General features: G+C 56.7%; 1 protein-coding gene across 1 annotated transcript; it reads left to right on the top strand.

Annotated features, from left to right (window-relative positions):
• Positions 1-5705: 5705 nt before the first annotated feature.
• NKX3-2 (NK3 homeobox 2) lies at positions 5706-8949 on the top strand. The gene is made up of 2 exons (XM_019453690.2): positions 5706-6777; positions 8289-8949. Exons 1-2 carry the CDS (start codon positions 6312-6314, stop codon positions 8822-8824), a joined length of 1002 nt encoding a protein of 333 aa, XP_019309235.2. The 5' UTR covers positions 5706-6311; the 3' UTR covers positions 8825-8949.
• The last annotated feature ends 18439 nt before the right edge of the window (positions 8950-27388 follow it).

The raw sequence follows: 27388 nt of genomic DNA on the forward strand, positions 1-27388 counted from the left end.
TTGTCTGTTATACTCATTTTACCATGCCTTTTTAAAAGAAATCAGTAAAAGGAACATACTCCTGTGGTACTTGGCTGGTTCAGTCAGTGGAGCAGGTGACTCTAGATCTTGGGGTCGTAAGTTCGAGCCCCACATTGGATGTAGAGGTTACTTAAAAATAAAACCTGTTAAAAAACATACTACCAGAACAGATGCCAAGTCTGGCTTTTCCCTCCATCTCTTCTTCTATCTCTACCACCACCTAAGGGACTCACTAGCTTCTAGCTGGTCTCCCCAATTCTCCATTCGCCACCGCCTGAATCTTTTGGTTGCAGAACAGCCAGATGCAACTCATATTCAGTTAGCTCTGGGCCTCCGATCTCCCTGTGGCTTCCAATCATGCTTAGAATAAAGGTCACCCCCCTTGACTGTGGCTTATAAAGTTCTGTGCTGTCTGGTCTCTGACCACTCTGCCCCTCCCCCCTCACTCTGGCCACAGGAGTGTCGTGTCCGGGGCCTTGAGCTCACCGACTCTCCCCACCACGTGCCCTGCGCACTAGTTTTTCCCTGTAAAAATCTCTTCCTCCATATCTCTTTCGGCTTCGAATCTCACGCCCAATGACTGAGCTGAAGTCGGATGCCCAACCAACTGAGCCACCCAGGCGGCCCCGAAGATTTTGTATTTTTTAATTTTTTAAACATTTATTTATTTTTTGAGAGACACAGATAGAGCATGAGCAGGAAAGGGCAGAGAGAGAGGAAGACACAGAATCCGAAGCAGGATCCGGGCTCCAGCTGTCAGCACAGAGCCCGACGCGGGGCTCGAACCCAGGAACCGTGAGATCGTGGACCTGAGCCGAAGTTGGATCCTTAACCCACCGAGCCACCCCGGCGCCCCAGAAGACTTTGTATTTTACAAGCATCCCAGACTCGACCAAGCAGCAGCACATAACATCTTCCTCTTTATCTACTCAAACCTGCTCCTGTGACTTAACCTCCCCACTCCTCAGATTATCACCATCATCATCCACCGCCCAACCGACAACCCAAATGAGAAAATACAACCTGAGGGACAAGATGGGTTCATTTTAATGCCTGAACTTTCCGATGTTTAGGGCGAAATATCCCCAATTAGTGTCCTGAAGAAATTGGTTTCCGAAGAAACAGAAAAACCTTCCTACCGCACCGTTTAAACACACTGAGAGTGTGTGCTCTATATGACCATCCATCAGGAGCCTGGAGCCAGCACTCTGGAGAGGCAGCCCGCGGAGCCAGCACAGAGGATGGAGGGGCTGTTAGGCCAGGAGGTGTCTGGGCTCTCCCCACTGCAACCACTTCGATTCTGAAACTGGTCCGTGTGCGTCTCTCCAGGCTCCAATCTTCCCCTGGCCTGGAGTGGGAAAGTCTCCAGTGGGGGGTCCCGAACGCGTCTGCGTGAGTTTTTAAAATGGAACACCCCCGCTACTACATCACGGACAACGTGAGGCTCTGGAAACAGAAAACTAGGAGCAAAGACATCCCGTTTTGTGAAGCCAACATTTTCTTCCTGCCTAAGCTGCTTATCCCGGCTCGTCTCTACACGGGTACGCCACACATCCCTCAGGGGCGCCCGCTAGGTGGCGCCCGTCCTCCACTGTACCCGGGCGGGTTCGGGAGTCCGCCCAGGGCTTTTTCAACAGGAGAGGTGATCTCCAGTCCTGACTTTTTACAGGTAGGAAAACGAAGTTCCAAAGTGTCTTTCGTGAGGTCGTATCACTGCATCCCAGAGCCGCGAGCAAACACAGGTCCCCCTTTTTCTGAACCCAACCAACTTCCATCACCTGGCTGTCTCCCTCTACGCACGGTTTAGTTTGTTGATTATAATGATAATGCTGTGTTTCTTTCTTTGTATACAACAAGGTTTAGGTTCAGATGTGCAGGCCTTAGCGTTCTTTATTTCCAAATGCCCGGAACAGAAAAAATCGTTAGACTTGCCTGCCTGGATTCTTTCTTTGATTTCCTGAAGTTCTGAGCTCCTTTTCTGATGAATGAGTAGCATAGAAATGCGTAGGGAAGGCCATGGAAAACGTTTAATGAGAATAAATGTGAAGGTTTGAGAAGACAACGGTTAGAGTAGAAAACCCAACCAGATTGGCTTTTGACAACGTCAGAACTGAATCCTGATTTCGCCACTTTTAAACCCCGTCTCAGTTTACTGACCTATAAAATGGGGATAATAATGTTTTCTACTAACCACACCCCCAGGGTTGTGTAGGTTAAATAACACAATAGGCCATGGCTGCTGGTACACGTTGGTAAACAACACTTGTTTAAATGTAAAACTCCCTTGGTCCACAGTAAAGCTGCTGTCTTCAGACTGATACATCCGGACCACGTTTGTGAAAAGCCCTGACGCGGGAGGCCAGGAGCTGAGGTCTGCTGGCAGGAAAGCGGCATAGAGCTTGGGGCTTTGGGTGCTGCGGGTGCTTCAAGTGCCCTCAGAAGCCTGGGGGAGGTGGAGGTGGACAAGTGCGGGTGGAGACAGGCGGTCAGTCCCCGGCGCAGCCTCTACCTAGACCTGGCTCCGCGGGCCTGCGCGCTTCCCCCCTCCCGCCTGCTCACCAGTTCGCGCCGTTCCGCAGCGGCCTCGTAGGGCACCAGATACAAGCCCTCGTTTTAAAGGATTGGAAACCTTGGCCTAGAGAAAGCAGGTGACTTCAGTCAAGGTCATCGGCGTCTGAGGGCCGAGTCCCGCGTGGCCTCCCACTCCCTCGGGCCTCTCCGGGCACAGAAGGCGGTCTCTTCCCCCGGAAACCGAGGCCGGCCAAGGGCGCAGGTGGAGGGCGGCAGGGGCGCGCCCCCGGTGGCCCCGCGGGAAAATGCCGGCGGACTCAGGTCCGGGGGAGCGCCGGGACGTGCGCGTCAGCTTTCGGTGCGCGCGGGAGAGCCGGGTCCCCCCTCCCCGGCCCCCACGTCTCCCGCACCCCCCTCCCACCCTGCGCCCGCGGCCCGCACAGGCTTCGCCGCCCAGCAGCGCTGCGGAGCAGTGCAGTGCCCGGGGCGGGAGGGCGCAGCGGGGCAGGGGGCGCGCAAGAACCCAACTGCGGAGGAGGGAGCGGAGAGCGGGGTGGGAGGGGGGAAGAAGGAGGGGAGGACTAGGAGAGAGCCGGGCGAGGGGCCGGGGAGGAAGGCTCGGGCGCGGAGATCCCCGGCCGCCTCCTCGAAGGCTGGCCGGCTGCCGGGGCTCCCGGCTCCGCCGATCCGCGGGGCCGGCCCAGGCCAGAGCGCGGCGCCGACGGAAGGTCAGGCGCGGTCAGGCAGCCGCGGGGTTCCAGGAGCTCGCGGCCGCGCCCGGGACCCACCGCCCTCCGAGCTCCGGAAGCGGGGCCCTGCGCCCGCGCGGCCGCGCCCCTTCCCCGCCGACCCGCGGCCCTTACGCGCGCTGACCTGCGGAGCCGTGGCCACACGCCCCCACTCACCGGCCTGGACTCTGCACGTATCCCGGGCAACCTCTGCCTACTGCTACGTCTGCTCACCGTCCCCCAAAGCCTTTTCACCCGCCTGCCAACGCCTTACCAGGAGCAGCTTCTAGTTGTAGGTCGAGACCGGTGTACTTTTACCCACCTCCCGGCCCAGCCTGCAGCCACTCACCAGACCTTCGGGTCCTCAGCCGCCGCAGTTGCCCGGAGGTGACACGAGTCTCTGTCGCTTTCTCCTGCTGAAGTCTCGGAATGCGGCCACTTTCCTGCGCTCCGGGCACGCACGAAAAACGGACAACTCAAAATCACCGAACTGCCTCTTTAACGCCTTGTCAGCCTCTGCCGTAGACTGGCAAAGGGCAGATCCTGCTGTGATTTGGGTTTCTTTAAAAAAAAAATAAATACGTGTGAGGGGCAAGGAAATAGTAGTTACTATTTTCAAGTAAGTCTTGGTGCAGCCCCCAAACTTACCCTGATACTAGGTCATTCGACCTCCAAAACATCTCGGTTGCCTGTGGGTGCGGAACTCTATTGTTTGTCCACACCAGGTCCTGGCCCCACAAACGCATAGCTGTTCTGGGACGCACAGTTCACACCTGCCCATCTCTCACCTTCTGGGCGACCTGTGTCAATCTCCTCCTGGATGCGCTCCCCAGAGAATAACAGGATGGTGGGGGAGGGAGGTCATTTACAGAGTAAATAAAGGTCAGCGGGAGGGAGGAAAGGACACGCTTTCTTTTGAAACCTCACGAGCATTCTGTTCTGTTCCCCTCCCGGCCTGAAGAGCGTCCGTTCCTTACACTGGCCAGATGCTAACACCAAATTCAAGCACCTTTCCCTTAAAAGTGATGTAATCCTAAAGAGCTGTAAAGGGCAATGATCTCTTCAAGTGCGAATTTTTCACCCAAGTACACTAACGGATCTGCACCGCCGTGTGTGGGATGCAACAAAGCATCATGTAGCTGAAGTGCTGGAAAATGTAGACACGGCAAAGCCCTCCCAAACGTACACCGTGAGCCCGAAAACTATGAATAGTGCATGTATTTCACCCTGCGGTGCGCAACAAGAAACAGCAACAACAGGGGGAAATGTTATTTATTTTAGTGACACCAACAACACCAATCCCAGCATTTACTAAACTAAAGTCACGGTTCTCTAAACATACTCAGTGGTTCAAGTTGTGTCTCTGGCGTTGTTACACCTTCGGTAAAATGTATGGAAGACAGTAACATATGTCACTTGAGCAAATTTTTTTATTTAGAAATAAATAACATAAATAAGTAACAAATGTTTTCATGCCACAATATTTGTGTTTCTTAGCTTGGTTCCTTCTGTTACGTAAAACAATCCAGGACTTATCTTTTTAAGAGAATTTCATGTCAAGTCAAGATCATTGCTACAGTAATTTCTATACAGTCCTTTAAGCAAACACATATCTTTTCTAATCTCATTCAACTCACAAGTAAAAGAATATGTAAAGAACAAATGGAAAGATTTTTTTTTCCTCCTCCATCCTGGTGCAAAATGTAACAAGCTCCAATTAAGTTCAGTATTAACCGTCCAGGGAGATGACCGCGCGATTTCCAGACACTCTCCCAAAGATGCCTTCTCATTTCTCGCCTGACTTTAGTCCTCTAACTGTACCACCTTTTTTTCTTTTTGATTGCTCTACAGTAATCGAATCAAATAAAGTAAGGTGAAGAAGGAAAAACAATATTTCTAATGATTTTAATTAACTGATTATTTCAGCGGAAAGAATTAGCAATGAGGAAGCCACGAAACTGTAACATAGAGGTTTTAAACAAAAGCAGCAGCATTCTGTTCTTCTCTTAGGACCTTCCTAGAGAACGGAAAACTGCGCGCGCGATTTACCGAACTGCGTTATTTTGGATTTCCCCCCTCCCCACACTCCCGCCGCCAGATTTCGACTATTAAATATCGTGATCCCTAAAAGCGCTGGCATAGGCGGATCCTTCCGCAGCGGTAAGACACGTGGTTTCTCGGCCAGAGTGTGTGGGTGGGTGAGCCTCCCAGTCGCGGGAGGATGCTTCGAGGACCGGGGCTTGGGAGGAAAGGGGTTAAGTCAGACCCTGACTTTCTCGGCGCAACGTGCCCAGTTTTGTCTGTTAAAGTCAACGTCGCCCAGCTGGAGCCAGCCAATAGGCGGCCGGGAGGGCCCGGGACGGCCCAGTGAAGGGGCGTGGCGCGAGGCTGTCACTCAGCGGTGAGGAATGACACCCGGGCGGGAGGGGGGGATACGGCGGAACGCCGGGGAAGGAAAGAGAGAAGAAACAGATAAAACCAGAGCAGGGGGTAAAAAGGTGCCCCGCGCCTCTCGGAATCCAGAGGCCGCCGTCGTCGCCGCCGCCGCTGGGGGTGGGCTCCGGAAGAGCCCGACCAACGGGGAGGGAAAGGACGGGCCAGGAGCGAAATCCTGCAGCCCGGGAAGAGACCGAGGCGCAAAGAAAAAAGTGACTCGGGCCGTGCGCCCCGGAGGCGCCCAGAAGGGGACTGCGGCCGCGGCGGGGGCCCCGCCGATCCGCCCTCCGCATCCTCGGAGGGGGCAGACCCCGGCCCGCCCCTAAGGGCGCGAGGCGATGAGATAATCCAGCTGAGCTGCGAAAGGAGAGCGTCTGGCGCTGGATTGGGGGGGAGGGGGTCTCCGCGCGGGGTGGGCCTCGGAAGTGGGGGTGAGGGTCGGCGCTGATCCCGGGCCAGAGGGGGGCGGGGGCTGCTGGGCCGCGCAGGAGTGGGCTGCAGGGGCCTCGCGCGCCCGGCTCACTCGCGCTGCGGCGGCCCGCGCGCTCCGTCCAGCTCGGAGCTGCCCCGCGCCCCAGCCGCCCGGCCGGCCGGCCGCTCCGGCCCGCGGCGCAGATGGCTGTGCGCGGCGCCAACACCTTGACGCCCTTCTCCATCCAGGCAATCCTCAACAAGAAAGAGGAGCGCTGCGGGCTGCCCGCGCCAGAGGGGCGCCCGGTGCCCGGGGGCACCGCGGTGCCAGTGGCTGAGGCTCCCGCTGTCTGCTGCTGGCGACTCTTCGGGGAGACAGACGCGGGCGCTCTGGGGGGCGCGGAGGACTCTCTGCTGGCGTCGCCGGCGGGGACCAGAACGGCTGCAGGGCGGACCGCGGAGAGCCTGGTTGCTTGGGACTCGGACTCGGCGCTGAGCGAGGAGAACGAGGGCGGGCGGCGCTGTGCGGACGCGCCGGGGGCCAGCGGGGCCGGCCGCGCAGGGGGGACGCTGGGCCTCGGCCAGCCGGTCTGCGAGCTGCCCGCCGCCAAGGACCTGGAGGAGGAAGCCGCAGGCCGGAGCGACAGCGAGATGTCGGCCAGCGTCTCAGGTCTGCCTGGGCTTCGCGGGGAAGGGGGCCGGGCCGGGCGTAGTGGGGGTGGAGGGGTCGGGCGAGGAGGGCAAACACGCCGAGTGGGGTGGGCCTGCTGTGTGCACCCTGCGCTCTGGGGCCCCGTGGCTGGTCGGGGACCGAAGCTATTGGCGCTGGCGCGGACTGCTCTGATCCTCCGGGAACTGAGCCCGAGGGAGAACCGAGAAACTCCCCAGGGCTCTGCGGTGAGGCCTGAGAGGTCCAGGGACAAATGTGCCCTAGCCTGGGCTAGGAAAAAAAACGCCGCGCCCTGGCTTTGAGTGCGTCGCCAGTGCTTCGGCCGTGTCTGGGTCCAGATCCCCCGAATCAGCGGCAGGGAAGAGCCGGGGCCCAGAGACCTCGGGTAGCCAGTGCCCTGGCCCCTGGCCCATAAAGCAGAAACGCCCAGGGCCCGGCCCTCAGCTCAAGGATAGGTGGTGAGGGCGACTGCTAAGTGGTACCGAGGTCGTCCATCGACCCAGCCTGGGTTTTGGGGGGTGGGGGGGCTTATTTACCTCTCCCAGACCCCAGGGTCAGGAGAGCTGGGAAGGGCGGAGGAGCGAAGACCTTGGCCACAAACCCTGCAGCTAGCTCAAGACAGAAGGGCTTGGTGTGGGTCACCCCAAAGGTAGCAGGGAGAGGGACAGCCTCAGCTAGGGCTGGCAGGTCATTTGGTCGGAAAGACCCCCGTTCCTATCCCTGTCGGCCGGACGCCGCTGTAGGCCTCACGCTGGCTCCAAGTAAATAGTGTTTGCCAGAGGCCGGAGCTCTGGACCTCTCTGCTAGGGGGCTGTGTGGAGATCCAGGAGGAAGCTGAGGAGCTGGCGTCGGATTGGGGTTCAGGGACCCCAAGCGGGGGCACCTCCCTCTCTTCACCCTCGGTCCCTAGCCCTCCCCTCATTTGCCTGCAATAAGAGAGATAGAGAGAAGCCCACTAAGGCTTTGGAGCAGCCTGTTGCCACGGCCGCCGCAGAATTCCGGGTGCTTGGGGGTAGGTGGGTGGGTGGGTTAGGTCTCGAATACTTCTGTCCCGGGGATTCGGGCCCCCACCATCCCCTTGTGTGCGGTGGACGCCTGTGTGCTGAGACCGTGTGTGTAAGCGTGAGTGCGGGGAGGCCGGGGAACCCAGGGAGGGGAGTAGTCTAGAACCCTAGGGCTCAGCGCCGAGAACGGAGGAGGTGCTCAGACCCCAGTGCCCCACGATCCCGAGGGGAGCCTGGGGCCCAGAGAAGGCAAGGAGCTGGATGTCGGCCACGCAGCGTGGATGAGGCGGCTGAGTCCGTTTCCCTCGCAGGACAGGCCTAAATGCGAGAAACTATGGGACAGGGTTCCGAGACTGATTGCCGGGGACCCACGGCTTACACACCCTCCCCAAGCGTCGGGGATCAAAGTGTACTTCCGTACCCTACCCCACCCCCACGGTCGAGGCCCGACCTCGCTTCTCTGCGGCGCTGACGGTCTGTTGTTTCTGTTCCCCCTGGGATCCGCAGGCGACCGCAGCCCGAGGGCCGAGGACGACGCTGTGGGCCCCGGAAGCGCACGCGTCCCGGCTCTGTGCGGCCGAGGCGGCGGCGGCGGCGGCGGCGGACCGGCGGGCGGCGCGGAGGAGGAGGAGGAGCCCGCGGCGCCCAAGCCGCGCAAGAAACGCTCGCGGGCCGCCTTCTCCCACGCGCAGGTCTTCGAGCTGGAGCGCCGCTTCAACCACCAGCGCTACCTGTCCGGGCCGGAGCGCGCCGACCTGGCCGCGTCGCTGAAGCTCACCGAGACGCAAGTGAAGATCTGGTTCCAGAACCGTCGCTACAAGACCAAGCGCCGGCAGATGGCCGCCGACCTGCTGGCGTCAGCGCCCGCCGCCAAGAAGGTGGCGGTGAAAGTGCTCGTACGCGACGACCAGAGACAGTACTTGCCCGGCGAGGTGCTGCGGCCACCCTCGCTGCTGCCGCTGCAGCCCTCCTACTATTACCCTTACTACTGCCTCCCCGGCTGGGCACTCTCCACGTGTGCAGCCGCCGCGGGCACCCAGTGAGCCGGCCTGGGGCGAGGCAGCAAATGATCCCTGCGCCCCAGTTCCGGACGGCCGCGGACGGCTGTGCAGGTTGTGCTCTGCACAGGGGCGCCCCGCGGAGGGGGCAAGTGGAGGATGAAATCCAGCCTGGGCTCAGACTTCCAGGAGTGCGCCCTGGCAGCGGCACTGAGTCTGTCCAGAGAGGGCGCCTTTTTCTAATTCGAACAGAGGCACCCTATGGCCAAGGGGCCTTGCTCCCCTGTCGCCCGCCTGGAAGCTCTGGGACATTATTTATTATCACAACAAAGTTGGATGTGGATTGTACCTGCCAGGAGACCACGTTTCCCTGGAGCGGAAAGAACTCCTGGAGATCACTTAGCCTGAATCCCCAGAATTTCAGGCTAGCCGGGAGCTTCGTGCGCTAGGCCACAATAGTTCATGGTATCCATGCTACCAATCTATGTGTATCGACGTATCTATTTTTTTTTGGAAATTGCATTTGTATCAAAGAGGTGCGGAACCCTGGCAGCCCCAAGGAGCCCCAAGCCATGGGGTTGATTTGAACCGTGAAAGGTTTGGTTTTCCTGCCCTCTGCCCCACCCCTCCCCATGTCAGAGCTCGGGTGGGGATGCCCTATTGGGTGCTGAATGTAAAGACGGGAGCCTCTGAGCACAGGGCAGGGCATAGATCCCCCCCGGAATCTTTCCCCTGCGAAGTCCAGGGCCGCCACCAACTGGGGAGCTTCCTGGGAACCCCAAACCAGGAGACAGCAAACCCAGCAGCCCTTCACAGAAACTTTCCTGTATTTCTTTTTATTTTTTTAAAGGAGGTTAAAACTTGTAGCACTTTTCAGTTGTTTGTATTCAAATAACGGTTATTTTTGTATTCAATGTGAATATCCCTGACCAGCCTTTCCATGGCATCCCTCGCTGTTCAGCCACCTGGCCCTCTGTCCCTACCGACCATCCTCCGAGATTCTTGCGTTCTGACCCAGGATTCTGTCATCCCTCTCCCTGCCCCGAAGACAGATGATCCTGTCAACCTCGTCGCTTTTTGCCTCCTTAACGGCACTGTGCACTCATCTAGAATATTAACTTTAAAAAGATTTGTGAAGTTTGGAAGCTCTATTCGCTTTATCTTTTTTTTCCTTTAATTTATAAACTTTTAGTTTAACATGCCCTCTTGGACGCCGTGTTTTCTCTGAGCCTCTCTCCGTCTGGCTTTGGGGAATCCAGTACCGTGAAAATGTCTGGGGCTCATTTTCCCAACCACTTTTCGGTCCTGGACCAAGAATGCCTCTCCCCTCGAGGAAGCGGCCGTATTTCCAGCCCCTCAGAAAGTGCTTAAACCCATGTAGTTCAGGGAATGGCGATTTAGGAGATTTTGCAGAAGTCACAGATGAATCCCACTAAATCGGGAGCAAATGCCTAGGATTCCCTTTTATTATTATTTTTTTCCGTGGGACTGGTTTCTGAGTCTGGAAATCGTTCATAACTGAACCTGCACCCAGCTTCAACCCCCTCCTAACCTGCTGACTTCTGCACCTGCCCATGTCCTCTCTGCTTTCGGCTTTCCGAGCGTTTCTGTAAGTGACCCTGTCTTCATTTCGTTTGGAGAATAGGCTAGCAAGAAGCTGAAATTCTAAAGCGACTAGGGGCAAACAAGGCTATAATGAGGGGACCCCCTGGGAGGGCCAACTGAGCTTTGACCCAGGCAGGGTGCAAATGGCCCTCTACCTTGTTCCAGAGCGATTCCACTCTCTCTGTGACACGGTGTCATCTGATCCACACAGAAGCCTAAGGCGGAAGCAGAGAATGAGTGGGGAGAGGGTTATTTATTATTTACCTTTTACAGATGAACACAACCCTTCCCCCCCCCTCCCCCAGGCCCCGTTCAGACTCCCCAGGCTGTCAAGGACTGGCCAGAGCAAAATGCTCACCGCTGCACTCCCCTCCCGCCGGGTCCGCGTCGAGCAAGGAAGAGTTAATGCCACATTGGAGGCTCTGAGGCCTTGGGGCCGCCGGCCGGCCGCCGGAGCAGGGAAACGCCAAACCCAGGCCCCAGCTACTTTCAATTTTACCAGGCTCGGAAAGGCCGATCCGCCCTCCCAGGCCGTGACCTTTTCCAGCCTCAAGACCCCTAGGCCTTTGTAGCCCAAAGTCCTTGGCCAGGGGTCTGCAGGCCACTCAGCCCAGCAGGCAGCGGGGTGGACAGTCGCGACTTGGGCTTTACCAAACCGATTCCTGTTTGTGGACACAGCAAACCGCAAAGGGAAAAAGGCACAGGCCCTCGGGACATGCACACCCTTGTCCCCGAGTCCAACTACCTTCTAAGTGGTTCCTGCAATCATTTTGTTCCTTTTTGGCATGTTTAAAAATTCCATTTTAACCTCATAATTAATCATGAATGCATTTTCCTTGTAGAAAGAAAATTTTTGATAATGCCAGAGTCTCTGCCCTTCCTCTCCGCAGAGATGACCACAACGAGAGGTTTCCCCGGCGGGGGTGGGGTGGGTGGAGAGGGTCGATTACTTCCCTCTGGGAAAATGTCAGATACTTGTGACTGGGGCCCAGGGGGGGTAAATTTGTCTTCCACCCTTGCAGCTCTGGAGTTGACAGGACTGGGGATTTTCTTTCGAGTAGGCCCCGGCGGCGCCTGCTCCCTTCGCGTCCCCTCTCCGCTCCCCGCCTGGGCCAGTGCTGCCGGGGTGGCTCCAGACGCCTGGGGAAAATGACCCAAACGAATTCAGTTTGCGCCGGGTTGTGGCAGTTTCCCTCTGACCTCCCCCGCGGCTGGCCCTGCCACCAGCGCCTTGTGATCTGATTCGTGGAGTCGGAGTCAGCCTGCGGGTCCAGCCGGGCTTGGGGAGGTTTCCCAACGCACTTGGGAGACCCAAGACCGGCATCTTTACCTGGGCCCCTGGCCGCGGACGCGGGACCTGTTGGAAACAGGCGGTATTACTTTCTGTTTCCTTTTCCTTCTCCACTCCCACCCCCACCTTAAAAAAAGAAAAAAATGGGAGAAACAGTCAGTCCTGCTCCCTGTCCACCTTGACGGAGGGGACCTTAGTCCACTCACTCTCTGCGCCCCTGGCGTGCCCTGTTCTCTGCCGGTTTCCTTGGGGCCTGATTTCCCAGAGGAGCTGCAGCTGAGCCCAATGTTGGGGGGGGTACCTTTTCGTCTTTCTCAATCCTTTGGGGCCCGTGGTGAATCTCAGCGCTGGCCTTCGGTATAGTTGGGGACGACGTGCACACTTACAGGGGTAAACTATAGCGGGAGAAATGGCTGGGAAGGGGGGCGAACAGCTGTACCTGCACTGAAATCGGCCCCAAGGATTCAGGCTCAGCCCACGATGATTCTTGGGCTCTGGGCAGCAAATTTGGGATGACAGGCTGTCAAATGTCTCGTGTGTGTGTGTGTGTGTGTGTGTGTGTGTGTGTGTGTGTGTTTAACTCCAACCCCTGGCCTGTTGGCCTTGGCTCTCCCAACCTTCCTCTAACTCCAAGCAACTAGGTTTGAGGGGCTCACTGACGCGAGGGCGTATCTCGGTAGAGCTGGGCCAAACCGGGGAGCTTAGGAATGAGTTCCATTTCAGAAAATAAATGGCTTCTGGGCCGCAGAGAATCCGCACCCACCCGCCAGTCCTCCGCGCTAGGGAAAGGGACAGGTTGACTTGGTTCGAGAAGGTCCGAGGAAGGCTCCCACAAGATCTCCCTTTTTCTCTGAGAGCCCAGTCTGGATCCCCGGACCCCGAGGGGCTGCGCCCCTAGAGGGGCGGTGTCTGAGGGCAGCCCGGAGTGGGGAGCTTTTGCTGACCCGGAAAGTGGCAAGCGTGGGAGCGCCGCACCGAGCATCGCACAGAGGCCAGACCTCCTCCGAGGCCTGCAGAGGTCCCACCGCGCGGGGATCCTGCGACTCTGCGGCCGCCAGAGCTCCATCCTGGCCAGGCCGACCCTCCACTCACGTTTCGTCGGTGTTTGCCAGGAAAAGGTAGTCTCCGGCCTCTGCCTCCGGGGAAGCTGCCGCCGGCCGAGCCTGAGCAGCGGAGAAACTTAGACATCTCCCCGCAACCCGAACACTGGCGGAGGAGCTCCTGGTCCGCAAAGCACGAGGAGGAATCCAGGCAGACTTGTGCGAGGCGGAAGGGGGAAGGGGGGGTGGGGTGGGAGGCGCCCTGCCCAGGCGCTGCAGGGCTCCAGTCTTGCGGGCCACCAACCTCACCGTGCTAGCAATCTTAATTGGGAATCACACCGAGCTGCGTGAGGACCGCGGGACACAGCAAATGCTTGAAAGCGCTTCGTAGGTTGAAAAGCGCTGCGGGCGGTAGCGGTTGGGAGTTACGCACGCGTGGCTACTGCACAAGCCCTGGCTGAGAGTGAAGGCCGCGCCCAGACCCGCCAAGGAAGCGGGAGCTGAGCGCTCCATAATCCGAGGGAGGCCCGGGCGAGCAGTCAAACAATACATAATAACAACAACCCCAAACATCGGTAACTACGGTCTGTTGTCAGGGACCTTACACCTGAAAAAGTGCTTCCGTACCCTGCTGCGCAGCGTTTTCCTGTGGCCGCCTTAGCTGCGTGGGCTTGGTCTCCATTTTACAGACGGGGAAACTGAGGCTCAAAGAGGCAATGTGACTTGACCGAAGTTAGAGGCCATAAAGAGGCCTTTCGGGGTCACTCAAAGCTCAGAAGCATATTTTAGTATTTGAGGCTGGCAGTGTGGATAGATGGTCCTTTAGAGCAACATCTCCCAGGTTTGGCTTTGGGTGATTGGATGCGTGTGCTTTGAAAACCATTAAGCACGGTACAACCAGTGTGGACTCGCTACTACTGTGACCATTATTATTATTATTATTATGAACTTCTGGGCAATGCTCGTAGGCAGATCTGAAACAGTCTCCCTGAACTCCTGCACCCTTCAGGGTTTTCCAAGTGACCTGGATGTGCTCAGCGAAGGGTCCCTTAGAGGTGTAGGGACTCTGGGGCTTGGCCAGTTTTCAAGTCTCCTGATCAATATGTTGTTGTTGTTGTTTTTTTTTTTTTTTAATGAAGAAATGCCAAAGCAGGCTGCAAAAAAAAAAAAAAAAAAAAAAGTTATACTGTAAATGGTTACATCATGTAATAAATTAATTTTTTTCTGTAGTTACACATAGAAATTATTCAACATAAATTTGGTTGCCCAAATCATTAAAACGTTTATAAAAGAAAATTGATTCCCAAGGCCCCTCAAGCTGGGGTGGTCCGGTATGGAGTCCAGGTTAAGTTGAACGATGAACTTCTTTCCAACCTGTTGGGTGTATAGGAGGCTGTGGGGGGAACGTCAAACGTCCATATTTGGGGCAGTTTGCGGATGTGACAAATGAGCAGACGGCCCCACCGCCCCGCACCCCGCCGGGAACGCTGCTGTTACCGTTACTTTTTGCCGCGGAGCGGGAGGGGGCGGATAGGGCGGATGGGGGGCAGGCGCCCTCCTTCTGGCGGATCCAGAGCCGACCCAGAATCGGCAGAACAAGCAAATGAAAGTTTTTGTTGGAATGTCAAGTTCAAAGGGAAGACGCAGTAGCTGCGGGAGCCAGGGCAACACCTTCCCCGGAGTGTCTGGCTAGGTGCGCTAGATCTTGGGCTCAAAGCTTTCCTCCTTGCCCGCGGGAGAGTGCGTGTCCGGCTGTCTCCTCCCCCACCCCGGCCTCCACGCCCGGAGCCCGCGCACTCCAAACCCTCCCTCCCAGAAACACCCGCATTTTCTCCAGGGGTGCCCCGCCCACAGGCCCCGGTGGAGCCCCCGGACCCCAGCGGTTAGTGCGCCCGGGAGTTCAGAGCGCGTGATCTGGGCCTAGGCCTCGGTGCCTACATCACTCCTTACTGTTTCTGCAACAGCAACTAGAGTTCCAGGCGTAAGGGGGGCTTCTGGTGGCTTCTCGGTGAGTCCTTCCACTCCCTGGCCTGGCCCGTTTCCTGTCGCCACACTCAGGCATCCCGACTGAGCTCCGCGCCTAAGACTTGGGGGTGCGCCCTATCCTTTTAGGGGAGTGCGGCCCTGGACATCTGAGATGTCCAGGTGAGAGCTTCTCTCTCCAGCCTGCACAAATCGGACTCCATGGCCCCATAGATCCATAGAGTGCTTCTGCCTCGGGCCTGAGTCTACAGGCAGGAGTCAGCTCTGCCACTGACTTGATGAATTGGAGGCAATTAACTTCTCTTCTCCGCATCTATATTTAAAAAAAGAAAAAAGGTTGTGACATGCGCTTTAAATCTGGGTAATGTTTGGAGTCCACACTCACCTCTGGCTTGGAGTGGAGGTAAAAGACAAAGCCTTTCTGCTTTAAATAATGAGCCGCGCCCTTCCTGAGCAGTCTTTTGGAGGGAGAGTTGTCTTGTGTTATTTTTTAAAAAGGAGCTAGGTCCCCCAAGTTGCCGCACCGTGGGTCTCCCCAAGGCCGTTATCTCTGGGCCTCCTCTGTCCACTTCCCAAGCCTGGGTGGTCAGCCGGGTTGGAAAGTCCAGCTTTTCCTCGGCTTGGGCTTCTCCCCACCCACCGTGCTCTGGAGTGGGGGAGACCTGAGGCTATTCCGCCTCTGTGGCCGCACTGAGCCTTGGAGAGTCCCCTGTCCTTGGACGGAAAACACGTTAAAAAAAAAAATTAATGCCACTGGTGCCTTCTCTCCCATGGTCCACCAGAAAGCAAGGGTGGGCAGCAGGCTGTAAAACGAGCCAGTAAAGCCGATTATTTTAATAAGCTTATTAACATTTTTGAATGGCTCCCCTTGTGCGCGCCAAGGCCTCCCTTGGCGGTATGGCCCAGCAATGCGGGGGCATTTTTTACGCAAAGACAAGCTGCTGCCCTGGGCGCAGGGGGGCCTGGCTGGGCTGGGGCTGCGGGGGTGGGTGTGGGGGTGTCCACAGTGTTCTCTCAGGGACCTCGGTGTCCCCCTCTGGTACATGCCTTGCTGTGCACAGCCCAGCCCGACAGACTGCGTCCATTGAAGGATGCGGGACTGCTAGGTTAGAGGTCGCCAAGGAGCTGGAGTCACCTAATGTGGCCCCAAAGCATGCCCACGGCTTCGAGGAACCCGCAGGTCTGGCCTTTTGTTCCCGCCCTGCTACAGTTTTGCTTGTGTTTTTGCAACGATCGATTGTCAATGAAAGTGGCACCTCTCCCTGAAGATCGAAAAACTAAATTGTAAAATCTCGCTCGTGTGCAGGTGTGAGGGCGGGCGGACAGGGGCTTGGTCCGCCCACACATGAGACCTGGAGCTGGAGTGTCGCTAGGCTGACTGACTTCTGGGAATCCCTCCCTCTAGGGGAAGCTGAACAACTGGTCCTCCTTCCCCCCACCCCCACCCCGCCTTCACCAACTGAGTTGGAAAGGAAGCTACACACGGTATATATAGGGTGATGAGAAAGAGTAGACAGACCTCCTAGGACACAGAGCAGGTGAAAGAAAAAGTCGGCTAAAGGGAAGACCTAGCCTGACCAAGTTCATGGTGGCCCTTCAGGTCTCAACATACAGGTCTCAGGCCTTCCCTGACTCAACCCTCCCGGCAGATTTCAATTAAACGTCCCCCCTGAGGCTGTCCCACTGTCCGGTTCCTTATCACTTGCTGCAGTGATAAGTAATATTGGGTTCAGTATCGTGCTCTGGCATCATCTGACCTGGCCTTCCAACATCCAGGAAGACAGGGTCCCAGGGTCCGGAGGGCTTGCCCCTGAAGTGGCCCTAAGTGCCTCGCATGGAGTCTGTTGCTCTTTGACGTGCTGTTCATACTTGAAGGACTCTTGAATGACCATCAGGATCCTTAAAGCTTTGTCCCTGTCTGTCCCCACTCCATCCTTCCCCTCGGCCCGAGTGCGAGTGCGTATCCACAGGCTGGCCTTGAGGCCGGCTACACTTTCCCCAACCTCACCAAGTCTTGTTCTCCCAGCTGGGCTCAGGGAGGAGCTTCGAGGGTCTCCGGGTCAGGCTTCCAGGCCTGGGGCTCAAATTCTTCCTGGCGCTCTGGCAGCCACCTTAGCTGTGAGCAAACTGGATAAAGCCTCTCACCATCTCATACTTCATCATATTAAAGTGTACACAGTAGGGGCACCTGGGTGGCTCAGTCAGTTAAGTGTCCAATTTCCGCTCAGGTCACAATCTCACGGTCTGTGAGTTCAAGCCCTGCGTCAGGCTCTGTACTGACTGCTCAGTACAGCTCAGAGCCTGGAGTCTGCTTCAGATTCTGTCTCTCTCTCTGACCATCTCCCACTCATGCTTTGTCTCTGTCCCTGTCTCTCAAAAATAAATAAACATTACAAACATTTTTAAAAAATGTACACAGTACCTGAGCAACTAAGGACTGAAAAAACCATTTTCCTGAATAATATTGTGCTTCCGGTTTTTATGGGAGGGGGACTTGGGGTGGGGTGGGACACTGGTCCAATTTCAAAATTGGACAGGGGCTATGGTGGAGAGTGTCAGCTGGCCCACTGAGTGCAGAGCCGGGCCAATGGATGGGGACACCCTGGGAGAGCTATTTTGGTGGATCCGGTGGTGGGCCTTAGCTGGAGGGGGGGCGGGGGCTCATTGGCCTTGGGCACAATGGCCTCATCTAGAGGCCTTGAGATGAACTCAGTCTCCCGCCCCCGGGGAGCAGACTTGTGATCACCACCTAAAGGCTGTGCTGTTAGTTGGGACCACTGCTTTTGAGCAACTCTCTGGATTGTCAACTCAGGGCCTGGCGCTCACATGTTTTTAGATGAAAGATTCCTACTGTCCAGCGGCTTGTGTTTCATGAACAGATTCTCCCGGCCCATTTCTGTTCAATGTCGGGGGCAAGCAGTTTTTGTTCCATGAGTAGCCTCAAGGAGGGAGAAGCTGGTGCCTGCAGAAAGTTCACAGACAGAAATGCTGAACCCAGGCATCCAAGTACATCTTTTTGGTTCTCCAGGAGGGAAGGCGTTAAGAGCTTCCTCCTGAAAAACCCCATGGGAACAGAGACTTGGAACTAGACGGTTGATGAAGACCCACATGAAGTTGCTCTGCTGAAAATAGAGATAATTACCCTCCCCCCAACCTCCGCAAAGATGGGGTAGTCTAAGAACGGAGTGCTTCCTGAACAATAGGCACCATGAAATGCTCACAGCCTAACTGATAATACTTTTTGCCCAGTTAAATAAAGACATTTACCAGTTAAAGAAACGTATCTACGGAGATGGGTAGGGGTGGACAAGAGATGTTGAGTGATTGTAAAAGCAAGCAAAACGGTGCGAACAGTCAACCCGCACTGCAAACCCTGTAGGCAACAGGTCCTGTGTATTTTTGCGACTGCAGTGATGCTTTTAAAATAAATTCAGTGTGTAGACTTTTAAGGTTTAAAGAAGACGTACATCAATGGCTTTCCAGTTGATTCCTTCTTTTTTTCTTTTTAAGATTTTATTTTGTTATGTAATCTCTACCCCCAAAGGTGGGGGGCGGGGCTCGAACCTACAACCCCGAGATCTGGAGTCGCAAGCTCCACGACTGAGCCAGCCAAGCGCCCCTCCAGTTGTTTCCTTCCCTCCACAAGAACTGGCAGAAAAGTTTCTTAAAATAATTGTTTTCTAAGATGCGTATTATTTATTTGATTTCCGCTAATCCTTCTGTGCAATGCTGCCTACGGGGAAGCACTCCCGCACCTCCATGCTGCTGCTGATGTCTGCGGGAGGCTCGTGTCCTGCTTTATCATTCGGTCTGGAGAAGGCAACCCCAGAACTCCCTTGGGAAGACAGCCACAGGATAGCAGGGAGGAGAGCTGGGGTCTCACCCTTCACAGGTGTAGGTCAAGGGGAGACCTCAATAGAGCTGGGAGGGGAATTACAGAGAGGGTGTTTTTCCCTTTCTTTCTTTCTTTCTTTTTCTTTCTTTGCTTTCCTTTCTTTAGAGAAACCTCCTTTTGTGGAACTGCTGACAGTCCCTCTTTCCTCTTTCATTCATTTGTTTGTCCAGATATCCAGCAATATTTGTTGGGCGGCTACTCTGTGCCAGGGGTGCAGAGGAGAGAGGCCCCATCCTAGTGGGGTTTACCATCTAGTGGGAGGCAGGGATGCGAGTGCCGAAAGGAAAATAAAGCAGGCAGTGGGGCAGAGCGCGGCGCGCAAGGGGTATCATTTGCGAGGTTAGTCCGGGAAGGTCACTGGAATGTCAACCGTGTGTTAACAGGCTTTCAGTGCGTGCCGTTCGCTAGGGCTGAGTCTCCGCCTGGCTCCACCAGGAGGTCCCTTTTCGGGCCAAGTCCCTGCCCCGTGGTGTCCCTTCCTTCAACCCCGTCTTTGAGTCTTCCCTATTCTGAGAGCGTGGGGGCGGAGAAGAGGCCGGGAGCTCCCAGAGCGGGCCGCTCCTGCCTTCCTCCCGTTTGAACAACTTCCTTCACCTCGCAGAGGCCTGCGGGAGGGCCCAGGAGGCGCAGCCCCGTGCCCCAGGAGCTCTCGGAACCGATCTCCAGGGCTGGGAGCGGCTGAAACGCTGAGAAGTTTCCGGAGGGGGCTGGGGCCAGCCTCTCCTCCCCAGACAGCAGCCGTCCAAGCCTGCGCGGGCCAACCGCCACCCTGGTAATCAGTGCTTTATTTAGCGCTTACTCTGTTTCCCTGAGTGCTTTCCTTGAATTATTTCATTCATTCCTCCTGGCAGCTCCATTCCTGTTACCCCACTTTGGGGATCGACCCTGCGCTGCGGCTACTGCTGGCGGAGATGGGGTTCGAACTAGACTGTCTGGCTCCAAACTACTTAGCGCTGGCCATATTTCCGCTCTGTTCCCCACCGCAGAGCCGCGGCCACCGGCATCCCATTTACGGAGGAGAAGAATGAGGCCCGGGAAGAGTGCGCTGGGTCAGGCACCGAACTGAACGTTTCAGTTTCGTAGCTCATTTCATTTCCACCACTTCTGGGCGAGGCGAGATTCCCCACCCTGTAGCAAGAGACTCAGATGAAGGAGGGCCTCGGCCGCATCGCGGGGTTAAGGCTCTGGAGCCTGGGCGCGCTTGGCTGTCACTTCTCCCGGCTTCTGTGGCCCCTGGGGGAGTTCCCTAACCTCTGACCCTCAGCTTCCTCATAGGAAGGAACTCTGGAGACCTAGGTGTGGTGGGAGATAATGGGAGAAAATGTGGGCAAAGCCCACAGGAGCTGGTGCCTGTACAGAGCAAGCTCTCTGAGGTGACAAGGGTCCAAGGCAGGACAGGAACCAGCCTTCTTTCACTCACACTGGTCTCTCCCCCCCCCCCCCAGCAGAAGGAGGGGGATTTTCCCCAAACTCCCTGCAGAGGAGAGCAGGGGATAGTAAAATGCCTTTTCATCTGGGCAGGGGACTGAGAGGGCTGCCCGTAAAGGAAGATTTCTTACTCTTGGTTCCCTTTACCATTTACTTCTGCTTGGTGACAGTGTGGTGTCCCATGACACCACGGATCCCTCTGGGCTGGTGGCTGGGGCACCCAGGGAGGCACAGTGGAGGACCCGGCGCTCTGTTTCTTTGGCAATGTGATGGGGAAGTGGGTACGAGGTCTACCCAAGGCACACGGGTTGCTCTGAGTTTACCCCTCCGTGATTTTCAGAGATTCTGACTTCGTTTCTCAGGGCCTGATTGGCAAGGGCGTCTCAGCTGCGGCTACCCAACCCTAATCTCCAACCCTTCCCAGCACAAAGACAGGGCCTGTCACCAGGGCCCCAGTGCAGAGGAGGGTGCTCCTACAAGGGAAAAGGCATCTCTCAGGTCTGAGGGTTTCTGGTGCTCGTTGGTGACCAAATCTGATCTCATTTAATCCTCAGGAGAACCCCATGAAGTGGGTGGGATTATCTCTCCTTTGCAGATGAGGGAGCCAAGTTCAGGAGGGGTCAAGTGACTAGGGCAGGGTCACACAACTTCCAAGTGGTGAGCAGAAAACTTACCCCGGGGGCCTGTGAGACTTCAAAGCTTCCAGCTACTGGCCAGGGACACTTCTGTGCCCCACTCCCTCTCCTGGGGTGGGGTCTGGGCGGTGGGGAGAGGTGAGGAATTCCCTGGTGGGGGGCGAGAAAGCGGGTATTAATTCTCTGGGCAGTTTCCTATTAAGAAAACACGGTGCTGTGGCCCGCCTCCTGCCCGGGGCTGCTGCTCGGCCGCCTGAAGGCGAGGCCTGTATATTTGTAGTTTGATTCCGCCCGTCAAGCCTAATTTCTCCCTACAACTTAATGGACTCGGCTTGACATGCGTAATGATTCCTAATCACGAACATTATTTTCGCTAGCGCGGAGACATGTTCCAGTTGTTGTGACAGATCGCGTTTCAGCCATAATGACGGAAAATTACCATTTCTAATTCTCCGGTTTTTGACACCTAAATCCACACACCATATGTGGCAGAGGGAACTGTGGGCCCCACGGTTCTCCCTCCCCGCTGGGGCAAAGAGATCTTGCGGCCAGTGCTTCCCTCCACCCCCTCAGCCGCGCCCAAGGTGGGGGGGAGAGCTGGAGGGGCCCCTGGGGTGGGCCCATCTCTGCTGGCTGCTCAGTCTCCCGGCCTCTCCCTCCAACAGGAGGTTCCTCCAACTACCAATGGCAAACACCGGAACTTGGAAGGGACCTCAGAGGCGGATGCATTTTTAGGGACCCCTCCCTTTGCAAATGAGGGCACAGAGGGGCAGAGAGGGGAGTGCATCTTGTCCAAGATGTCAGGGCTGGTCATTGGAGGGGAGGTTCTTCTCAAAACCGTTTCTGGAGTGCTGAGCAGTAAGACTGTTGTGTCCCTCGGCCGGAGAAAGGGAGACCTGGCATGTTCCTTTACTTGCAAGCTTCGGAACGAGGGAGGCAAAGTTTTCTAGGGAACGTTGTGGCGAGAGTTCATGCAGAGGAAGAAGTTGAGGCACAGAGAGGCTAAGTAAGTAATTTGCTCCAAGGGCTGGTACAGATGGAGTCGTGCCCGGAACCCAGGCTCTTGACCACTTTCCAAGGTGGTGCAATTCACCTTGACCACTCATATCCAGCGCGCACACCAGCAGGGTGCAGATTATTATTCCCACCTAGGGTGTGAAGAAATTGAGGCCAGTAGGCAGAAAGCTGAAACTGTGAGTCCCCCGTCCGTGTCTCGGGTGTTGCTCGTTTTTAGAGGCTCGGTGGACCCAGAGGACCTCTCTATTGGCCAACATTCTCCAGTTTGCTTCAAGAGTAGCTTCCCTTGTGCTCCTCGAACTCCCCCCCACGTCAGGCGCGTCTTCGGGAGACCTCGAAGAGAGAGAAATGGAGATACAGCCCCTCCACCAGGGGGTCGCAGTAACAAGGGTTCATCACACAGGCGTGAGGGCCTGATAGTGACTGATGCACTTTGTTCTAGGGAAGCACGAGGGTCCACCGGCCCGGGAGGAGTGTCTGCTCAGAATTGACTACTTGGCCTTGGGAGTTATGTCATAGAACCTCAGATCCATTCTCTGTCCGATGGGGATGAAAACACCCACCTACGAATATGGTTGAGGGAGCGGTAGAGACCTCTTGTCCAGGCACTGGGAAGGCGCCAACCTTCGCTGGGGCTCCATTCCAGCAAAACCACTGTGCCACTTCCACGGTGGTGGGTGAGGGATGCTCCTGTTGCTAAGGAATGCAACCCAATCTTGAAAGGAAGCCCCGAGCTTCCCTAGAGGGTGTAGGTGCCTCCTAGAGGTTATCTGCTGTCTGTGCAGAGTCCTGAGCCAAGGACTCGAGGGCCCAGAAGAAGAGGAGACCCCGGGTGCTCTCTACAAAGTCTCTTCTGGGAGGGACTGACCACCTGAGTTTTCAGACATCACTCCGATCTAAGTGCGCAGAAGCAGCGTAGACCCAGCAAGTGGGCAGACCAGACGCCCACTCTGGAAACAGCTGGAGAAGGGAAACAACGCGTCCCGGTCTGAAAGGGGGGCGGGGTGGCTCTCCGCCTCCACATTGCCCCATCCCCACCACTCCACTGTCCCCGCCCCAGTGCCCTCGGCTCCCTGCCGTCCCTACTGCCTGGCATCTCCCCACGGTTCCCCGCGGGTCTCGCCACGCAGGGCGCCTCTCCCTGCACCCAAGGTCTGCTGTGGACCACACTCGGTCACCGCCGCAGCCTCACTTGTTGTTTCCAGGTGGCCTTAAGCTAACAGATACTTAATCTGCTTGTGCCTTGGTTTCCTGTTATGTAAAATGATTTTTAGAAGATAGATGTAAACACTGATCTCACTGCCTAACAGTAAGAGTTCAATATTGTTAGCCCTTATTTCTTCTTGGTGTATGAACTGCCCTTACAGACACGTGTGTTCCCAGTATAGAGGAAGATGATATAATCATGCTCTGGTGAGCGCCTGGGTATGACCGCTCAGAGACAAGGACTTTAGGGATTACCTGAGTTCAAGGCTGACCTGACCGCTCACAGTTGGGTGACGCTGTACCCATTACGGCCTCTTGGAGCCAGCTGCCACCTCTCCAAGAAAGACAACAACTTCCATTTAGCAGTGGAAACTCCAGAATTTCCCAACAGGAAGGGCCGGGGAGGCTTGGGTCATCTGGAAGTTAGCCTTAAAAGTGTTCTGCAGAACAATCAGTCTCTTCTTAGATTGGATGCTGTGACCCACTGGAAGGGACCCCGCAGGCCGTGGCACCAGCTGCCCCAGTCCACTGGTAGAGAGCGAAGTGCTGTGCTAATACGCCTATCATAATCCCTCAGGTCTTCGGGTTCGTGCAGACACAATGGATGAAGTCTGATTGACAGGGCACTTGCTGCCTAGCCCCTCACAAAAGGCCAGCGGAAGGGCCGAATTCATCTGGGGCTCCCCAACTCCTCCTCCGCAGGACAATTGATCAGAAATCCCCTTTACTTGCCAGATCTTAGAAACCACTTTGCGTTTGCCCGTGGGATTTAAAAGGTCCACAGGCTTCAGGACCTATTTTGTAGATTTAGAATTAGAGCATGTGAAAGGTTTGGCAACTTGCCTAGCACACAGTCCTGGAAAAATGGAAGCCCCTATTCCTAAATCAGATCATAAATGCCTGGAATAAAAGGGCCTAAGCGGGACCTTCTGGGACACATTCACAAGAAGCCTCCCGGGGCATTTTTAAGCCTTCCCGGATGAGCCTGCAAGAGGCTTGTGGTGCAACTTCTGTCCATTTGACTGAGGGACATCCCGAAGCAGAGAACTTTCCTGCTAGAATTCTTTCAGACAGGAGGCTATCTAGCAACTCATTTCGGAAGAAGCGAAGCCGGGGGGCCTCTTAGCACCTGCCCCTCCGGCTCCCGGGTGCCCAGCGCGGGTGCTCAGGGCGGGTTGGGATGAACCGTGCGCGCGGCTGCACCTGCGCCCGCGGTTTGCTCTGGGGCACCTGGTCCGCGCCGGGTGCCCGGCGCACTGCTGGACCGCCTCGGGCGACCCAGAACCCTGAGGTCTGGGAGAGCGAGCAGGATCTCTGCGCTTCCGGCTCTCCGGCCCTGTTGGCAGGGGCCGAGGGTCGGCATCCGCCGGGCTGGCGGCCGCAGTGCGGGCGTCTCCCTGCGTTCTTCACGTCTGCGCCCCTTCCTTCTGATCCTTACGGAGAGGTTGCTGTCGAGACTGATGGATAGCACGCTCGCTGCTCTGAAGCAGGATAATGGAAGTGACCGCTAACGATTTGGTGAGCTTTCCACAGGGGTCAGTCTCCATGGCAAGCTCCCTATGCCCATTCGATAATTTGCCACATCCGTTCTATGAGAGACGTATTGTTACCCCCATATCGCAGCTACGAGGACTCAAGTGCAAAGAACTGAATTTTTCTGTGGTCCTGTAATTTCCCGAGCAAAAAAGCTGGGTTTGAACCGTGGCACCTCGCATCTCTAACCGCGCCTCTACGCTGCTTTCCGCAGCGTCTTTCCGGCCCAGAACGGTGCCTGACTACTTGCGGAGAGAGGAAGGCATTGTTCTCCTCTGGTTACTAACGGTGAGCAAGCGGACAGACTTGCTGAGCCAAGCCCGGGGCCCGGAAGGGGTCTGATGCCACGCTGGCGTGTCTTCTCCCCTGCGACCGAGGTGGACTTGAGGAAGGGGGACGGGGCCACCAGCCGGATCCACCCTGCCTTCAATACCTGGGTCTTTCGGTCCCAACCAGAGCAGGGAGTTCTGTGAATTAGGGGCTCTCAGCCCGGCGCGCAGAGGACACTGATTTAGTTTTATTTCTGAGCGCTCCAATCAGAAGGCCACCCCATTTCCGCGGACTAAACGTTCCCTCCACCCCCCCCCCCCAAACACTGAGTCCCTCAAGGGTGCTGGAGGCCGAGGATGGAGAGCCAGGAGTGTATGCGTGTGGGTGGGGGGCTGCTCAGGGCGGCTGCGATCTGGATCCTGTCGGTGTCTCCTAGCAAGGCACGCAAAAAGGATGAGGCCAGGAATCTGGTCCCGGGTTGGTGCCTGGGGCAGCCTCGCGGGTGGGAGGGTGAGGGGGCATAAGCCGGGCCTGAGTGGAGTGCAACCGGGCAGGAGGCGCGGGCCCCCCGCGGGTGGGATGAAACGGCTTAGGGGCCGCAGGGGCAGCTTGAGTTGGGTGCGATGGGGTTGAGGGGCGCAGTCCCCACTCTCACGAAGATGGCCTGGCCCCCACGCACGGACACCTGCCAGACCAGTCCTCCCCTTGCCCCTCTTGGCGAAAGCCACGCAGGGTGCAGTTGGCCGAACCAGCCTCTGCCCTCAAGCTGGGGGCTCCGTCCCCCCCCCCGGAACTACCCCCCCCCCCCCCCCCCCCCCCCCCCCCCGCCGAACGCCAGCCTCTGGGTCCCGGGGGGCAGGTGGAGGGAGTCGGTACGCAGGAGCAGTGGGAGCCAGGAATCTTCCAGGCCCTAGCAGCCCTGTGCTCCGCCCCACGCAGGGCTCGTGCGCGCACGGCCCCAGCCGCGCAGGGCCGCTGCCCGCGAGGGGCTTTGGGCGCCCCCGCCCCTCTTGGTGCTGTAGGTCCTCCTCCTGTAAGATGGGGTGGTGATGTCTCTCTCGTTGCGAAGCTGAAGATGCTTCTGAAACGCAAAAGCTGCGATCGGCCAGGGCCCAGCAAGCCTCCAACTTCAGCCCGAGTCAAAACTCAGCGGGGAGGGTGCTTGCTTTCACGGGGTGAGGGTGGGGCCCCGAGTCCGCGTTTTCGCCCCACGGGTGGTCCTGGTGCACGTGGTCCGGGGACCTCACAGGGAGACCGCCGCCTGCGGCGGGCGGGGGGGTGGGGGGGGGAGCGGTAGGCGCGTGCAGAGCAGTCCGGCCTTGGCCGGGTCAGCCTGTCCCGACAGCCTGGGTGCCGGGGGCAACGGGGGAGCCAGGGACAGCCAGAGACTCGCCCTCTGGGAGGTGACAGTTTAGCAGTCGAGAGTCAGGCCTGGGACCAGGACTCTGCCTTTGGGCTACTTCCTCCAGCCAGGCGGAGGTCCACGTGCCGCCACCGGCCCCAGTTTCCCGGAGTCGCTTTCGCGCGGTCGGTGTGGTGGCGCACGCGGTGGGGGTCCGGGACGGCACAGGCGTCCCCGGGTCCCGGCAGGGGAGGGAGCGGCCACGCGCTGCAGCTTTCCTGGGGCCCCGAGCGCTTTGGCGGGGGACCCAGCCGACACTCCCTCCGGCGACGAGGCGTTTGCCAACTTGGGGAGGGCGGTCACCAGCTGGGGAGTCTAGGGTCCAGCGTTTCCCAGCTCTGGTCTTGCAGCGGTTTGTGCCGAAGCACTCGAGCAAACTGGGTCCCGCTGCAGCCGACCGGCGGAGGCCTCATTCTCCTCGCAGGGAACAGAAGCGTCGCTTCCTGCCACCCTGGGCGGGGGTCACGTCAGGCTTCCCAAGCAAGCGGGTTTGCGCCCGGCCTTGTGCCAAGGAGAGCCACCTGCGGAGGCCGCGGGCGAGTGCCGAGCTGAACCCACACCTGGGAACGTGCCCCTCCCCGGTTCCCTCCTCAAAGCCCTTTCCCGGCCGGTCTGAAATGAAGCGAGAGGTTCTGTCTCCTCCCTTGGGTACAAGGCAATGAGGTTGTCGGGGATTCACAAGCAAACAGTGTTTGCTCGCCTTTACCTATCCAGGTGAATTATTTGCGGTGACTTCTAATTTCCTTCCCCCAAAGAAAACCATGTCCTCCCACCTTTCCACCTTTTTTTTTTTTTTCCCTTTAGCTTAAATGCTTATGAAAAATTGATGGAAAAACATCTTCAGTGGCCTTTGGGTTTCTCCTAGAAAAACAGCCCAAACCCACACCTCACTAGTAATAGTGAAAACCTTAAAATTCAGCTCTTTATCCCATGCTTCCCCAGTTTTCAACTGACAACGCAAACATGTTTGCACTTCAAATGCCAAACTTGATATCTGGCTGTTTTACAGAGATGGCTTGGCTGAGAAAGGACACAAAAGGTAACATGTTAATTCTGATAGATGTGGGGACCTTTTGCTTTTCCTAAGCCGGCCATCGGCTTGCTGAGTGACCAAGCTAGTCATTGAAAAGTGTGTGTCAATATATTGGCGGTTTATAGGGAAGAAAAATAAGGTGGAATATTGAGCTAGTGAAACTCAGTAAGAATACCGTTAGAATTTTCCCTTATTCGTCATTCCCCCTTGGTTTCTTTTACATGGAAATCCATATAAAACACAAACTATTTATATAAAAGTTTGCAGAGTG

Source organism: Panthera pardus, unplaced genomic scaffold (genome assembly GCF_024362965.1).
Source record: "Panthera pardus isolate Hobbes unplaced genomic scaffold, ASM2436296v1 HiC_scaffold_13, whole genome shotgun sequence".
In the NCBI taxonomy this organism is placed as follows: domain Eukaryota; kingdom Metazoa; phylum Chordata; class Mammalia; order Carnivora; family Felidae; genus Panthera; species Panthera pardus.

Excerpts from the sequence above, each read along its gene's own strand:
- NKX3-2 (XM_019453690.2), top strand. The coding sequence starts at position 6,312 with ATGGCTGTGCGCGGCGCCAACACCTTGACGCCCTTCTCCATCCAGGCA. Across the intron at positions 6,778-8,288 it reads GATGTCGGCCAGCGTCTCAG|GCGACCGCAGCCCGAGGGCC; the intron begins GTCTGCCTGGGC and ends TGGGATCCGCAG.